We start from the raw sequence: 18,579 nt of genomic DNA, 5'->3' as shown, positions 1-18,579 counted from the left end.
TGTCCGGCGCCTCCGCGAGCCCCATCCCCGTGCAGTTGGCCGTGATGATGGGGATCAGTCCGCCATGCTTGTCCTCGGCCACGTACGTCATCACGCACGAGCAGGGATATCGTACCGTGTTACCTTGTTCCCATCGAGCCGCACGGTGGTGGTGCCGGGCGGGAGCGTGTCCGGCGCCTCCGCGAGCCCCATCCCCGTGCATTTGGCCGTGATGATGGGGATCAGCCCGCCGTGCTTGTCCTCGGCCACGTACGTCATCACGCACGAGCAGGGATATCGTACCGTGTTACCTTGTTCTCATCGACCCGCACGGTGGTGGTGCCGGGCGGGAGCGTGTCCGGCGCCTCCGCGAGCCCCATCCCCGTGCAGTTGGCCGTGATGATGGGGATCAGCCCGCCGTGCTTGTCCTCGGCCACGTACGTCATCACGCACGAGCAGGGATATCGTACCGTGTTACCTTGTTCCCATCGAGCCGCACGGTGGTGGTGCCGGGCGGGAGCGTGTCCGGCGCCTCCGCGAGCCCCATCCCCGTGCAGTTGGCCGTGATGATGGGGATCAGTCCGCCATGCTTGTCCTCGGCCACGTACGTCATCACGCACGAGCAGGGATCCGGGCAGGTGTGGCGGACCATCTGGAAGAGAGAATGTCGCTTTTTGATATTTTTAAAAATACAAAGAAGGCGTGATGTTCCATAGCTAAGTTTAATTTAGTCCTAATAATGTTATAAATGCGTAAGTAATTCTGTCTGTCTGTCTGTTACCTCTTCACGCTTAAACCTTTGAACCAATTGCTGGCCCGGGGAAGGAAAGTATCGCCTCAATCTAGAAAAAAAGTGAAAAAGCCGCAGAATAAAGTCTTAAATTAAATACTCTCGCCTCGCCATTTCTATTACATCTCATAAAACGAACAGTGTTTACTTTGTATTTCCAAGTCAATAGCGTAGCGACACTAACGCCATGTCCAATAATGTTGCCCAATATTGAAGTACCATCGTCTCACATCGTCAACATCAACCTTATTGCAAAGATATAAGGCGCACTAATGGTCAGATCTACTGATGTTGCTGTATGAACGAGCGGCTTAGGCATGCGGTAATAAGGAGCGATTTGCCTTTTTTACAATGTAGTCGTAATTGTAGATATCGCTATCATTCGAACTTATTGCAGTCCTGTATAAATGACCAAGTACAACAATCTCTTTATGATAGGAATGAGAACTGCTGTGTTCTGATATCTACTTTTATTCATCAAATTAATTACACCGCATCAGGCGTGTCTCACTCCGCGATTTCGTCGCTTTGCTACAGGTAGCTAAAAGTACATCCGTTCGGCCCCAATTTTGGGGAAAGTCATAAGCCGCGCGTGGCGCTGTCGCCACCTAGCGGCCATATCTGTGCTGATCGTAAGTAACAGACGCGTTTTGTTAGAGAGTGAGTCTTCTGTACTTAGTACTATTATTTATTCTGTGACCGCATTGAATTAATGAATAAATGAAATCTTTTATTTCAGACAACTAAAGTCTATTTTTTTTATTCGGTAGACTAAAATGACATTTCATAGTATGAACATAAAATGTCATTTCATACTATGAAATGTCATTTTAGTCTACCGCATACATATTATAAAAAATAAAAACCAAAACATTAAGCTTTGACCTACTATTTACCAAGCCCCTGCGTAACAACAAATAAATGAAATTACAGAGAAACAAATACTTAAGCATTACAAATGAAACCAAAACACAAATTAAACACCAATTCGGTTTGGGCGTCGTCTGATCCGGGGTAGGATTCGGCGTATTGCCCCGGAACCGCCGAAACACAACACCCTTCGGCCAGAAGTCCGCGCTTGCGATGGTGTCCAGGGCTATAACCGCGAAAATCGAAGTTCGCAAATTGCGGACATCTTTCTCTGTCACTCTTATTACGCTTTCATTGGAGTAAAAGAGAAAGATCCCCACAGTTTGCGAATTTCGGGTTTCGCGGTAGCCCCTCTGCAGCGGCTGCGGCACGCGCATCACAAACGAACTGAAGTGCACGAAGCGGCGCGACTGCAGCATGTGCGTGTAGCCAATCTTCTGACGGACGTACTCCACCTCCTCGTCGGCCACGGCGGAGTACTGCAAGCGCGATACGTAATCCATAGACCAAAATTAAGAGCCAACAGGAGTGGTCATTTCTCCATACAAACGTATACTCGACTGTTTCCTCCGTGGGTTTTGAAGCTAGAGCAATGGTTTTTTCAACACAGATTAATATTGTCCATATCTGTGTTGGACCGTTTAGATTTTTATGATATTTTTGTTTTTTAAGGCGCTAGAGCCCTTCAAAAATGGCCAAAATGGCCTATTTGACTATGCCGCAATGAGAGGCGTGGTATTCAAAACTGATATCAATTAGCCATAAAATCAAAACGGTCCGACACAGATAATTTCATAATCATTTAGATTTTCAAATTTGGTTACGATTGGTTAAGTTTTGGAGGAGGAAACAGTCGAGTACGAAACCTCGATTTTTGAGATTTATACGCAGGATTTTTCGCCTTGTCCTTATCGCACTAGTTTTAGGAGCCGCTTTCGTTAGCGAGACGGGTATATTTACCTAAAATATTTAAATCTCAGCTCCTGTTTCGTCTTAAGCGGCACCGCAGTACCACTCAGTGTCTTTTCTACCAGTGTGAATCCCTACTTATCGACATCGGTGCGGGAGGATTTCTCCTCAAGAGGAGCCCGTGCTTCACACACCTTAGAAGGCGCGTTGACCCGATTAGCTGCAACAGGCTGTCCGGCGCCGTCAGCATAAGCACGCTGACGTGACTCCGAGGAGACAGGAGGAGGTGGCACGCGCGGGGGGCGCGGGCAGTGCAGCGGCGCGTGCGGCACCTTTTACAGTGTCAGCAACACGCAAACTAACCGACTCAACACTAGTGTCAGGCCGGTCATCGCTCTTAAAATTTGAAGCCATGTTTAGCTCTTATTTGGAAAATAAAGCAAACATAATATGGAAGGTAAAGTAAAAAAGCGATCTTGCCTACTAGAATTGTTATTGTGAATTTAAGTTTGTAACCTATTTCACACAAAACGGCTCAATGAAATAAAAGCAGCCTAGTATAACGCTTGACTGCATATTTCTAATAGGTTTTCCTGTCATCTGTAGGTAAAGAACTATTTTGTGTATTTTTTTTTTAGACCCAGTAGCGTCGGAGATAAAAGGCGGGGAATGGTCGGACAGATAGACAGACGGACAGACGCACGAGTGATACTATAAGGGCTCCGTTTTTTCCTTTTGAGGTACGGAACCCTAAAAATTATGTAAGTAAGTACTTACTCTAATGAAGTCCATGACTTTATGCAGTGGTTTGCCTCTGTAAAGCTGCTGGTGGCACATGAGTTTGTAGTAATCTACTATCTTCCTCTTAACCGTGTCGTTGTCTCTTTCCATTGCCAGCCAGTCCAGCCCGCCATCGCTGCAGTCCCATTTGTTATCTAAAATGAAAAAAAAAAATATGACTTATGTAATTTACGCTAGGTAGCCTTAGATACCCTTCTGACCACCCATTATCAGCAAGAAACATCCACACTTTTTTGTGAGAAAATATTGGATCGCATGTCGCTTTCTCGACACTTCTTCTTTTCTTTGTCGCTTTATTGGTTGGTAAAGAGATTTAAATAAATAAACAATAAGGAACAATAAAAAAATATGTATTAACAGTTGATACAACAATTCGAACGTTCCGCCTATGGATATTACAATTTGAAGAAGTTAAATGATTAAATTCCCTTCAAAAGCTGATCGAATAATGGTGTTTAATATTGTCGGCCTTCGATAGCCAATGAATCGCTCTTAATTTGCGTATAGTATAGAATAGTTTTATTGATTTCAATAAAATCCCCACCACTTTTATATCAACTGCAGTTGTGTAACTGTAACCCCAAGTATCCGAAGTCAGTACCCGCCCGTTTAGTATGCAATTACGACGCGTATTGATTTCCTTATCGCTGACCACGTGGTAAACAATAACAATGATCAACCCGAAGAAGTTTAATTTAAAGATAATTCGATTCTACCGCGAGCAAAAATGTTTGTGGGATCCTAGTGAACCATATTATAGACACGTTGCTCAACGACATAAGGCTTTTATCAACATTTGTGAACAATTATTCAGTATTGGCCTACCAATGACTGTGACACAAATACAAAAAAAAATTAAAGCTTTAAGAGATTCCTATGTTCGTACTAGACAATTGTTAGAAAAAGGACATTCTATTAAACCTAGAAACAGCTCCAAGAAAGCGAAAAAAGCATTAAAATTGAGGTTAAAGTGCTTCCATAAAATGGACAAATTTCTTAGAAATGTGTCTTACACGAGAAGAAAGCCAGTGGTAAGTTGTATTATTTCTATTTATTTTATTCATAGTCGTTCACTAGTTTTATAACAATTAGACTAGTAATCGATAATAATAATAGCCGCCGCCATCCATTACAAAAACACGTTGCTTACTGTATTTTTATGCTTCAAGTAATATTTATTACCTACCTTTATCAAAATAAAGGTAAGTAAACTTATGCTGCAAGATACCTTATCAAGAGCTACCCACTAATTATCATAATAAACATTTAGAATGGTAACGTACCGGGTACTACCCACAGATTTTCAAATTACGTCACCCATATTCAAACTTTAAGATACGTCAAATATTAGATATAGAAACAATATAAATCGGATATGCCAGTGACGTTATAATATTAAATTAATATTTGACATATCTTAAAGTTCGAATATGGCTGCGTGTTTGTGTATCGGTGCGTATCCGTGCGGGCGTGCGCTATCCAAGAAATGTGAGATTACACATGGTGGTTACGGCCCGTGATGGTGGCTTCTGGTTGCCCTTACGAGGGGTGTTCAAAATATTCTCGGTATGAGAATGAAAACAAACAAGTACGAAAAGTTTGATATTTTTATTTTTCAATATACTCCCCCCCTATGTTCATACACTTAAAAGATCGATCAATTATTTTTTTTAATCCCTCGTAAAAATATTTTTTATCTTTCGTGTAAAAATGCTCCTCCACTGCCGCCTTCAATGCTTCATCGTCAGAAAATTTATTTCCACGCAGATCCTTTTTAAGATTGGGGAGCAAAAAGAAGTCGCTGGGGGCTAAGTCCGGACTATACGGTGGGTGAGTAATAGTTTTAAACCCACATTCAACAATAGCTGCCTTGGCAATATGAGCAGTATGGACGGGGGCGTTGTCATGCAGAAGCAGAATACCTTTGGTTAACTTTCCTCGCCTCTTTTCTTTAATTACATCCTTTAATTGACGTAGAATGTTAGCGTAGTAGCGTCCTGTGATATTTACACCTTTTTCTTTATAATCGATTAGTAATACTCCTTCACAATCCCAAAATATCGTGGCCATGACCTTGCCAGCTGAAGGGATGACCATGAACTTCTTGGGATGAGCTGAACCCTTAATGTGCCACTGCATGGACTCTTGTTTACTCTCTGGGTCATAATGATGAACCCAGGTTTCATCTCCAGTAACTATTCTTTGCAGCACCTCATCAGGATTTTCACCGCACAGGTCAATAAAATCGGAACAACAAGCTACACGCATGTCTTTTTGAAGCCGAGTCAGCATTCGCGGAACCCATCTTGCACTTACTTTTTACATATTAAGATGGTCATGTATAATATCATGTACGGTACCAATAGAGAGATTGGTTACTTGTGCCATGGACTAACCTAAGGTTAGTCCATGCTTGTGCTATAGATTTTACCTTCACTCGACCATCTTCCAATATAAGTTTTTCCACTTTATCAATATTTTCTTGTGAAGTAGCTACTACAGGCCGGCCAGGTCTAGGGTCATCTTCAATACTCTCCCTTCCGCGTTTAAACTCGCTTGACCACTTTTGAATGGTAGATAAAGAAGGAGCAGACTCACGGTAAACACAATCCATTTCCTCTTTTATGGTTTTTTGATTTTTACCCTGTTTTGTCAAGAATTTTATCACACATCGATGTTCTAATTTAGTTAACATTGTCAATTCGCACATGATGTTCATGTTTGTTCAGCAATTGCAGAAAAACAAAAGACCATCTCGGTTCGAATTATACTTTTTTTTAATGTCAATGAATAAACCTTAGCGGCCAGTAACGAAAGAAATTTTAGAATAGGTCGTAAGATATCAATACCGAGAAAATTTTGAACGCCCCTCGTACCTAACCGATGGTAATGACGGCCAAGGGTTTGATGTAACCAAGGCATTATACTACGTGAACTTACACATTATACTTTACTAATCTCTGAGGCGTCTTGTAAGTACTATTTATGGAAGTGGATTACGTAGCTACATTTAGACCGAATTATCAGTGAATCAACAACAATCGCGGTAATCCGTAGTAATTTTTTTTTGACCTATTTTACAAAATGACATGGCGTTAAATAATGTGGCAGATAGGGCGATATACCTGATAAGACCTAAATATAGCTTCATTTGGCGTTATTCATAAACGGCTGCTAACTTAATCAGTTGGTGATCGTCGTTTGTCCTTATCTGTCGCTATGCCATATAGAGGGACAAACGACGATAATCAGCTGCAATTTAGCATACGTTTATGAATAACGCCGTATCTATAGTATTTGCATTCCTATTTGCATTTATGACACATTATGACTGACGTTTATAGAGATGTAACTAACCCAAATCGATTGTCACAGCAAGCGATTACGATTGTATGGCTGAGGTATCGAATTATGATATGATTTGATATGATTTATTTATCTCACAATATACAATTTCACTTAAAATTACACATGGTAGATTGTCAGGGATTTATATTGTGATTGTCAGTTTTTTTACATTACGAAATAATTGAATAAGTATGAAGAATAAGTCACAATCAAAATTTCATTCAAAATTTAGGTATTAAATTACAAATCGTATGTCAGTAGTATCACAATAAATTAAAAACAAATATTTAAAAAATAATTAAGGTCACAAATTGTGACTCACAATGAGAGGATCGTCATTAAAGTAATAAATAATAAATTATAATAAACCTTACAATTCAGATGTCAACAATCTAAGTAAATCTAATTAGTGATTTCATAAAACTCTTTTACAGAATACAGTGGTTTATCCAATAAAAAATTGTGACGTTTAATGAATTTTTATTTGCGATTTAAATAAAACTAGAATTATATGTTTAATAACTAATAATAAGAAAATATAATAAATGTAATAATGCTTTGTTGCGACCTAAAATGAAAAATGTATATCGATTTACTTAGACGACTACCGATTCATAACGGTGGTGTCCGGCCAACCCTAAATTTAAAAAAATAAGATGTTGAACGTAAACGTTCGCAGTGCAATTGTCTCCCTTTGTGATTTCGATGTGCAAGACATTTTACGTTGTATTGCTGTTGTGAGTGACATGTGTGAAATAATGCAAATAGGAATATTTTTAGTATACTTATTAGTAGTTAGGTAATTACTGCTTCTGCGGCAGCCCGCGGCAACCGGCGGAGCAGATTTTTTTGGTAGTGACATGACATTTCGTAATAATTAATCCCACCAAAAACATTTTCATGTAAAATGTTGCCAAGACGAAACCATAAGGCTCGCACTGACAAAAAGTTATGAGATATCTTGTAGAGCCAAGCTTCTAACTCTATAGGCCCTACCTTCACAGACTCTACACCTTAGTCAAAATATGTGGCTTTGCCGTTTCGTGACATGGGCGTAAGGTGAAAAATGTATTCACTATTCATTATTTTTTATTATAAAATAGTTCTTGTAATGTAAATCCTGAAATACGTACTTGGGGGGTATCTTTTATATACAATCTGCTTTTTTACTGATTCCCCATACAAACTTCAACCCCCTTTTTCCCCTAATGCCTTTTTCCACCCCTTTTCACCCTTACGGGGTGATTTTGTGGTTGAAACTATTTTATATCCTTTCCCATAACAATAACTATCTACATACCAAATTTCAACTAAATCGGTTCCGCGGTTATCGATTTCCCATACAAAATTCCACCCCCCTTTGCACCCCCTTAGGGGCTAATAATTTCAAGTTTTTGAATTATTTTGTTATTTGTGGACTAATACTATCTCACATACCAAATTTCAGCTTCCTAGGACTTCAGAAAGTACCCTAGAGATTTTGATGATCAAGAGTGAGTGAATGAGTCAGTGACGAAATCGGGGTTTTTTAGACATTAATAAAATCCAAAGTATAAGAGCTATGGAATTGAAATTTTTTATGCTTAATAAGTCCACTATTGACATCATATCCCGATTGTTTTGTTTATCTGGTATAATCCAAACCCAAGTTAAGAGGGTTCAAAAAAACGACGAAGCGCTTCGAGAAAAGGTAGGTAGTGCCCTTGCTCTTCGCTTTGCTCGTCTTGGCGGGGGCACTACCGTGCCCCCAGATTATACTTTATTGGCTATCTAAGACAAAAAATATTATATAATATCTGGGAGAGCGAGCTTTGCTCGGAAAACATATAAAAACTTAAAAATGTGCGTTTTCCCAGAGATAAGACCTAGCTAGATCGATTTTTCGCCCCCGAAAGCCCCCATATAGCAAATTTCATCGAAATCGTTAGAGCCGTTTCCGAGATCCCCGAAATATATAAATAAACATATAAATAAATACATAAATAAATAAGCAAGAATTAGATATAGATTAGATTAGATAGATAGATAAATGCAATACTAAATATTCTTAGCACGGTATGACTAAAGTGAGCTATGGAGGCAATATTAACATAAAAAATAATACTGTGCCAATATTAACATATTTTAATACTGTGATAGGTACTCTTATATTTTAGTTTTATTATTATTTTTCTCTTAGTTTATTGTTGTATGCACAAATAGCTCTGTTTTACTCTGTAGAAAACAATTTGAATTAACATGATGTTAAAATATTTTCATTATTAAGGAAACTGTAAGTCTAGTTTTAAGAAAATTTCCAGTGTTATATATAACTATAAAAGACTGTTTGTTTCTTGAATAAATAAATAAAAATAAATAAATAATAAATAAATAAAATTATAGTCCTACTCATTCTCATTCAGTAATTCTATTTATATTTATTTACTTATAATTATAGGTAATTTATCCTTTTGCACGCGATTATTTGATTTCCCTTGTTCCAGTGTAAGTCTCTAATCCAATCATGTAGTTTGATTTGATCCCCGATTTCCGATTGATCTGATGATAGGCATGCATAAATCGGACGACAATGTAATATTTAGTTTATAACATGAAGGATATTTGGCGGCTTAGCCAAGGTGACAATCGCTTGCGCTTCGCCATCGAATCGCTTTGTGTCTCTCTATCACTCTTCCATATTAGTGTGACAGTGACAGTTGCGTTTCGTTCCCTTCGGAGCGTTAGCGATTGGCATGTTGGCTACGGGGCCTTGAGGCCTAGCCAAGATGACAATCGTTGATAGGGAAAAGGCAATCGAAACTTAAATACTAATGTATGGAAATGTTTCTTTTGATGAGATAGTTAATTTTATTCTATTCTATTCTATACTACCTATGTACAAAGACAAAGGTACGCGTACTCGCCGCAATGATGAGTAAATACTCAATGGCTGTTAAAAACAATCGGTGATAAAATTTTAAAACGAAACTATTTAATTATACTTTTGAAAAAATGATTAATTAATATTATACGATACTGCCTAGCCCGAGACATATCACGTAATTATATCGAACTACAGTATAAATTGCTATTGGACCAGTTTTTCATTTGCAACGTGTCTTGCATTTGCGCTCGTGGATAACAAATATAACCTGCAATTAAAATATTACACCAAAAATACCAAACTGCAAATAATACCGTGATTTTCATTTCTGCTTTTTAACTTTTAATTGGTAAAGTATACATCGGCCACGTTAATCGCCTAATGAATAGCAAACATCGGGCTTTTAAGGCGGCTTAGCGCGAATAGGATTAAAGTAAACGGAGCAATGTAACTACGTCATCAGTGGCGAGGCGTGCATGCATATGTAACTCGATTTTAAGGTTCCGTCACACAGGCGCATTTTCCGAGCGGGGCGTGAGCGGGGGGCGCCGCTTTTACATTATAAAACGCTCACGCCCCGCCCGGAAAACGCGCCTGTGTGACGAAACCTTTAAGGACGCGTTTACATTGGGAGGAATAGGATATACGTAGAATTGCACTGGAAGGAAAATACTTAGTAAGAGCGGGACTTATTAGCGTGTACGTGATCTAGTTTTAAAATTAGCTCCGACGTATCGAAGACGGCATTGACGATAGTCCCGTTTTCGCAAATAATAATGATAAAAATTTGTGATAGTTTAAATTTACACGCTCAGGATGCTGCTGGGACTGCCCAGTTACTGCAGCGCGTCGGGCATGTTTGCGGAAGCGCGAGTAGACGGCTTCCATGCTATTGTTCGGAAGCGGGTCGCCTCCATCATGCGCCGTGTGCGTGAGAGTAGCAACAGCATTCTGGGCGTGATCGCCAGCAGTTTGGACTCCCCCATAGCGAGACACTGGAATGACCTTCATGTCTCGTCATCAATATGTGACTGAAGGTTGTGCCGTTTATTTATTTTGTGTTTGTTTGAATGTGACTTGTATATTTTGTATATTGTAATTTAATGTGTCTATTTTAATTTTATTTTACTTTTATTGGATTATTGTTTTAGTTTTAATTTTAATTTATTACCTTAAGTGTGTTCGTGATTGCAATTTTTTAATTTGAATGTAATATGGATCTATTGTTATCTGAAATAAATATGAATTGAATTGAATTGAATTGAAAATCGGTGCTTAGTAAGAGATTTTTCAAGCGCATAGTACGAATTTCAGACTTTCTTATATATTTATCTACAAAGCTAAAAAATTAGGTTAAAATGTAACCATTGATGCAGTAATAATCATTAAAATCATAAGTAGGAAGCCAAGAATGAGTCTAAATGTTACGCTCGCGATAATTGCCTATAGATATAACGTCTTTGTATCGTCTTCGCATCTAGGTGCGCTGCGGTGTGTTAACCCAAGTTCAATGAAAAGTTGATGTAGCAGCCGCGTTTACAGTCAACGTCAAAGATGTTTACATTTTTCACCTTATTACAAAGGAGTAAGGTGCAAAAGTGTAAACAAATCTTTGACGTCGACTGTACATTACCCGAACCATTAGGACCCAATTTTGACCCTTTCATAACTCAAAATATATTTGACATAAACCACCTGTTGCTACCTTTATTTACATTATTAATCTGTTATTGACTTTTTCTTTTGTGGTGCAATAAAGTGTTTATGTCGGCGGCAGATCGTAAAATCGGGCATATCGAGATATTCCTAAGCATATCATGAAACGCCGCCATTTCATGATCTGACTAAGATTAACCCAGGCGTATCACGATCTGCCTTATAAAAGAGGCGGCAGATCGGTCAGACCAATGTATTCGTTGATATTCCTAGCTTCATACCGGGCGCATCGTAAAATAATTGATGAGATATTCCTAGGCATATCATGAAACGCCGCCATTTCATGATCTGACTAAAATTAACTCAGGCATATCACGATCTGTCTTATAAAAGATTCGGCAGATCGATGGGAGCAATGTATTCGTCGAATTCCTAGCTTCATTCATACCGATCGCATCGTAAAATAATTGCATTTTTTGCCACTGGTGGCGCTGCATTCTATGGCGCTGCGTCCGAGCCAGTGTTGCCAGATCGTACCTTTTAATACAAGTTTACGTTCCTTTTGAGCCTTGAGGTTTGCTCGATATGGCTGGTGGTCGCTAGGCAGATCATGAAATGCCGGCGTTTCATGAACTGCCTAGGAATATCACTCATTGAGGTTTGCACGATATGGCTGATGGTAGCGCTAGACAGATCATGAAATGCCGGCATTTCATGATCTGCCTAGGAATATCACCCATTGAGGTTTGCACGATATGGCTGGTGGTCGCTAGGCAGATCATGAAATGCCGGCGTTTCATGATCTGCCTAGGAATATCATCCCTTGAGGTTTGCACGATATGGCTGGTGGTCGCTAGGCAGATCATGAAATGCCGGCGTTTCATGATCTGCCTAGGAATATCACCCCTTGAGGTTTGCACGATATGGCTGGTCGTCGCTAGGCAGATCATGAAATGCCTGCGTTTCATGATCTGCCTAGGAATACCACCCCTTGAGGTTTGCATGATATGGCTGGTGGTCGCTAGGCAGATCATGAAATGCCGGCGTTTCATGATCTGCCTAGGAATATCACCCATTGAGGTTTGCACGATATGGCTGATGGTCGCGCTAGGCTGATCATGAAATGCCGGCATTTCATGATCTGCCTAGGAATATCACTCCTTGAGGTTTGCACGATATGGCTGATGGTCGCGCTAGGCCGATCATGAAATGCCGGCATTTCATGATCTGCCTAGGAATATCACCCCTTGAGGTTTGCACGATATGGCTGGTGGTCGCTAGGCAGATCATGAAATGCCGGCGTTTCATGATCTGCCTAGGAATATCACCCATTGAGGTTTGCACGATATGGCTGGTGGCCGCGCTAGGCAGATCATGAAATGCCGGCGTTTCATGATCTGCCTAGGAATATCACCCCTTGAGGTTTGCACGATATGGCTGGTGGTCGCTAGGCAAATCATGAAATGTCGGCGTTTCATGATCTGCCTAGGAATATCACCCCTTGAGGTTTGCACGATATGGCTGGTCGTCGCTAGGCAGATCATGAAATGCCGGCGTTTCATGATCTGCCTAGGAATATCACCCCTTGAGTTTGCACGATATGGCTGATGGTCGCGCTAGGCAGATCATGAAATGCCGGCGTTTTATGATATACCTAGGAATATCACACCCTACATTTGATATGCCTAAACGTCGCTAGGCAAATCGTCAAACGTTGATGTTTGAACGTTATGGCTGGTAGTCGCTAGTCAGATCATGAAATGGCGGCGTTTCATGGTATGCCTAGGAATATCTCGATATGGCCGATTTTACGATCTGCCTCCGACATTTATACTTTACTTAAGTACATTGATGGGTCCGACTGAGCTAAATTGCATCGACTTCAACAGAACAAAAAGTGTTCGATTGTCATTATATACAGGGTGGAAAGTTAAGTCGGGCCCTGGAGGGAAACTACCTTAAATCCTTAAGCTGGCTCATTTTACTTAAAGGAGACATTCCTTTATTTTTAAAAAGAAACAAAACTGCATTCGTGAATTTGTCCCTTAACCGTGAATCATTCAAAACTGAGATTGATATTAGGTTGACAAGTGGCACTTAATAAATGCTTGTAAGAGCGGTTTCGCACTACATCCGATCCGAATCCGATCCGAATCCGTGAAAATATGGTCCGAAGTAGCCGTAGAACTATTTCTATGGTAATTTACGCACTCCGTCATCCGATTTCGGAAAGAAATCTGACGGATCTAGTGCGTAAACTACCATAGAAATAGTTCTACGGCTACTTCGGATCATATTTTCACAGATTCGGATCGGACGTAGTGCGAAACCGCTCTAACACGACTTTTAGCCGACTTCAGTCGATGACGGAGGGATCGATATGAAAAATTTCTCTAGGTACTATTTGATAGGAAAAAACCCGATTTGTTTGATTGAATTAATCAAGTATATACCTGCTTGTAAAAGTCTATAGTCATTAGGTAGGTACCTACACAGAAAGGAAATATTTACAATTTAACTTCTAAAATCTTGTTAGATCATAAAACAATCATTACTTACCTACTACAAAAAAGGTGTCGTCTAATTTGATGTTTCTTAAAAGAGCACTGCTAATGGCCAAATTTAATAGGCTTCAAGAAAAGCCCAACATGAATTGTATTAATCGCGAATTTTCCTCTCATTCAGTTCGCTAAAGTTTCGTTACGAAGTACCTACCTAAAGTTGAGAACGAATCCACGATATTTATTCGAGTAGGTACGCGATTTATGTTTCGGTCCCGTTCGGTTATGTTTGTATGTGCAAGACAATCCGTACATACGAAAACATTTTTGCCCAATTTGAAACTGAGACCTTTGTCGACGCTCTGTGAATAATAATCATGTTTCAGTACAAGTCGGTACGGAGATTAGTACCTATTCTAGTTACATGTGTCAGATTTTACAAGCAAAAAGCAACGACTATACCGCGGTATTCGGAAAACAAGATCCGTTCTAGACTAGAGAACGATACGATATGTACTGGATACGTTGTAGTTTAGATTTCTACTAGTTCTCTTTTGCAGCTCAATTCGGGCAACAAATGTCACTTTTACGTTAAAATATCGTAATAATATCATGTGGAAATCGTTCAAGAGTATCTCCAGAATCGCACAAATGTCAAATTTGACAGGCAAGATCTTAAAGATATCGTTGTCGTATCTTGGTGATGTCTAATAGACATCTAATAGATGTCTAGTTCAAAATCCGAATCGGGCCCATACTTTCTGGACGCTGAAGATGATCAGCGTTATTTGACACTACTGTTTATAAGAACTGCACGTGGCTTGACATTGCACAATACAATACAATGTTATTGTTACTTTTAGGTATAAGTATTCCGTGGACGCCAATAGCGCTGACTCGCTGAGGTTCATAAGACGACACTCGACAAGTGTCGATAAACGCTTACGTTACAGAAAAACCGGCCAAGTGCTAGTCGGGCTCGCGCACGAAGGGTTAAGTAACATTACGCAAAACACGGCAAATAAATCACGTTTTTTTTATGGGAGCCCCGCTTAAATATTATATTTTTCTCAAAAATGGACGGCAAAGTCGACGTTGCCGGTTAAAAAATAGGTTGCGAAGTGCGTAGTTTATGGTTATTCAAAAAATTAAAAAGTTAAAAACATTGCAGTCTCGATTTCGGGACTGCAATGTTGCATACAAACTCCATTATTTAACGAGTTCCAAACTTTTTAAAACTTTAAATGGCCATATCAAATGAAGGCATAGGTCCATTAAACAGCCAATCAGATGATCAGCACTTATTATTATAATGTTGGTACCGTGACTATTTAGGTGTCTCAAATACGTTGGCGTATTTTCAGCAGAAAAATACACTTCTTTTTTTTAAGCAAATCTTTTTAATGGTTATACTTTTTTTCTGTGAAAATTAGAACGTTGCTTCTGTAAAATATTTCTATTTCTTGCACCATTTTTGAGGAAAGCACTATATATGACTCGGCTGGAAGGCTACTTGCTGGCTTCGGATTCAATTAAACGGACTCCCAAGGTCGTCCGTTTAAAAGGAATCCTCAGCCTGCAAGTAGCTATTTCCGAACCTCGACAATAATGTACTATTTATGAGCATAGAGTGTCCCACTGCTGGGCAATTGCCTCCCTCCTCCCCACTTAAGTATTTGTTTTATTTTGTTTTTAGTATTTGTTGTCATAGCGGCAACAGAAATACATCATCTGTAAAAACTAGCTATGAGTTCATGAGTTACAGCCTGGTGACAGACAGACGGACAGACAGATAGACGGACAGCGGAGTCTTAGTAATAGGGTCCCGTTTTTAGTTTTACCCTTTGGGTACGGAACCCTACAAACCAACGGCCGGAGTTCTTAGAAATAATAATCATCAGTGTCACCTGATGCTTGGTTTATATTACACATGTTGATAAATTTATTATATTGTATTGCGAAAGTTAGCATTCTCAAAACAAGCAAAATGACAAAACAAGTAAGAAGATGACAAGGGAATCAAAAATAAAATAATGTTTTTAGGTTACGCAGTAATCAAAATGTAATTACCACGTGTACCTACCCTCTACGCCTACCTATGATATTAAATTTATAGGCAGACAATTGATTAGAAATAACAAGATTATGATCAGGACTATAGATAACAAAACTTTTCTCCAATATGCTCGGAAATGTTCACCTTATTGTAGCAAAAATAGTACGGGAAGTTCTACGTTATTGTCAAACTCTAATTTAAAAAAATCAAACTATCGCTGTCCTGTTCTAGCGGACGGGAATAAAAAAAACACTACAGTAATAACTTATTACTGTAGTGTTTTTTACTTTTTAAAAATAAAAAACGCAAACAGCCAATTATTATAGCCGCGAGCCGCGTCTACACGACCCGATCAGCTATCATTTTAAGCTATAGGATAGAGTGAGATAGTAAGATAAACGACCTTACTTGTCTCGTTCTTACAAGACCGTTGTGCTAGTGTATGATCGTGCTTAATAAAATCAAAGATTATTTTTATATTTTTTTAAGGATCTCATCCGTGTACATAAAGTTTATATAGTTTGTCAAAGGACTTTCTCATTTCAAACATAGACAGAGAGAATCATACTATCTTTGTCTTACACTAGTACTAGCACCCAAAAGAAAAGGATGGGTATAGTTTTCCTGGTTCTTACTGACTGACAAATTGGTTTGACCAACTATATTGCACAATTATATTGAATGAACGAATATTGAATGGTACTGAATGGCAGAATAAGTTTGTGCCCTAAACTTTAAAAAATTAATTTTAGAGGGAAATTGTTTTTGAAATTTTTGATGTGAAGGTTCGATTTGAGTGATGCTTCATGCTTAAATAATTATTATTTTACCTTATTTCCTCGCATGTTTGGAGAAAAGCACTATATATGCCTCGGCAGGAATAGCAATTCGTGGATTCGTCTTCTTTGTCGGACTCCGCTTCGCGTCGTCCGACAAAATCGAAACTCATCCACGAATTGCCCTTTCCCGGCCTCTGCAATAATGTACTATAGGTACTCGTAATTACGGTGGTATCACATTTGTAGCTGTTTTTTTTAACTGAAATAATATTGAATTTATATATTAATCATCATATCGACGGTGGAAAGGAAGAACCACTTAAGCGACATTTTGGTCGAAAATGAGTTATAAATATCATTGGAATCAGCGTTTTTTTCTGCGTCGTTTGAATTGGGTTTCACGGCGATCCGATGACTTATATGTCGCTTAAAGTAATTCACGAATGAGGTCTGAATTTGAAAAACCACCCCTTATGCAACACACAATTTGAATAAAATATTATCTGTGTCACTTAAAACCTACTCCAAAATTACCACAGTCGTATAAATTATTTTTAAAAAGAGTTCGTTTCCGATGTAATGTCCCTTAATTGATTATTCCGGGCATATATATCTTGAATTCTGTACTTAAGTGGTTCTTCAAAACTGCTTAATAAAACGATTGTCGGTTAAATGAATGTGTCTGCGCGTATAGACATACGTTGGGGCTGATGGCCAGGATTTGCGCTGATGTGGATGGCAGGTTGATGAAATGACGAAGGCAGCAGGTTCTTCGAATTAACTACATTTAATTCGGGATTTTACATTGTTTTTACGTAAATTAAATAAATAAAAATGAGCAACAAAAAAGATAGGTATGGGCTACGTGGTAGCTAGTTGAGAGTGATATGCTAATTCGTAAGTGTCATCCTGTGTCGTCATTGGTGCGCGCAGGGATGACGAGCCGCTACACCATTGGCTGTCGATCACGACATATCTGATGTATGCTTCTCATTGGCTGCTGGTGACATGACGCGATAACATGTATGTGACGTCATGGTACTCGTGGTAGGTGCATCGCAGCCGGGGATGGGCGCGCGGGTCGCTAGGCGCGAGCCAGGTTGAAGGTCACGGGCCGCCGTCGTTTCTATGCGCTTTAGGTATTGCCGTAACATAAGCTCCCGGCCTTGGAAGAGTCAACTTCCAATGTGAAGATAAGACGATGAAGTTAGTCATCATGCGTAGGTAGCGGGCAGATTTTCGAAAACGCTCGGCGTACAGTGCCGCGGGATGTGCGTATATCGGCTACTCGGGAGACGCCGTCCTTGCCCGGGAAAGTCTTGGTGATTCGCCCTAAGCTCCATTTGAGGGGCGGAGCATGGTCTTCCTTGATCAAGACGAGGGTGTCCACCTTTAGGTCGTCCATATTTCGCGTCCACTTTGTCCTGACCTGCAGCTCGGATATGAACTCCTTCGACCACCTGGCCCAGAAATGTTGTCGCATTTGCTCCACTCGCTGGTATCGTGACAGACGGTGCACGGGCGCGCCGATGAGGTCAGCGCACGCAGGAGCTGTCAGCGGACGTCCAACCAGGAAATGAGCCGGGGTTAAAGGGGTGTAGTCTTGCGGGTCTGAGGACAAAGGACTCAAAGGCCTGGAATTCAGGATGGCTTCGCATTGCGTCAAAATCGTGCTAAAATGTTCGTAAGTTAGCTTGACATCACCTATCACACGTCGCAAGTGGTGCTTGCAACTCTTAACACCAGCCTCGACCAGGCCGGCAAAATGACTAGCATAAGGTGGCGTCATAATAAATTCAATTTTATACGAGTTCGCGTATTCTTTTATTTCGCCTGAACATGATTTTAAAAACTTTGAAAAATCATTCATAAGACCTACAAAGTTCCGTCCGTTGTCTGAAAATATTTTTGAAGGTTTACCACGACGCGAAATGAACCTTTTCAACGCCAGAAGGTAAGCTTCCGAAGAGAGATCGGTAACCAACTCTAAGTGAACTGCGCGTGTAGCAAAGCATATAAATATACAC

General features: G+C 39.8%; 1 protein-coding gene across 1 annotated transcript in view; it reads right to left on the bottom strand.

The window, feature by feature from the left end:
- LOC134652721 (protein singed wings 2) overlaps window positions 1-18,579 on the bottom strand; it is a 66,166-nt gene that overhangs the window by 9,521 nt on the left and 38,066 nt on the right. The window contains exons 5-6 of the mRNA XM_063507882.1: window positions 3,326-3,483; window positions 458-631 (exon numbers count right to left, since the gene is read on the bottom strand). Of these exons, the coding sequence (XP_063363952.1) occupies window positions 458-631; window positions 3,326-3,483 (332 nt within the window). The remainder of the gene's footprint in view (window positions 1-457; window positions 632-3,325; window positions 3,484-18,579) is intronic.

Source organism: Cydia amplana, chromosome 12 (genome assembly GCF_948474715.1).
Source record: "Cydia amplana chromosome 12, ilCydAmpl1.1, whole genome shotgun sequence".
Taxonomy (NCBI): domain Eukaryota; kingdom Metazoa; phylum Arthropoda; class Insecta; order Lepidoptera; family Tortricidae; genus Cydia; species Cydia amplana.
The sequence above is the reverse complement of the archived record's forward strand: the minus strand, read 5'-3'. Positions and strand labels throughout refer to the sequence as shown.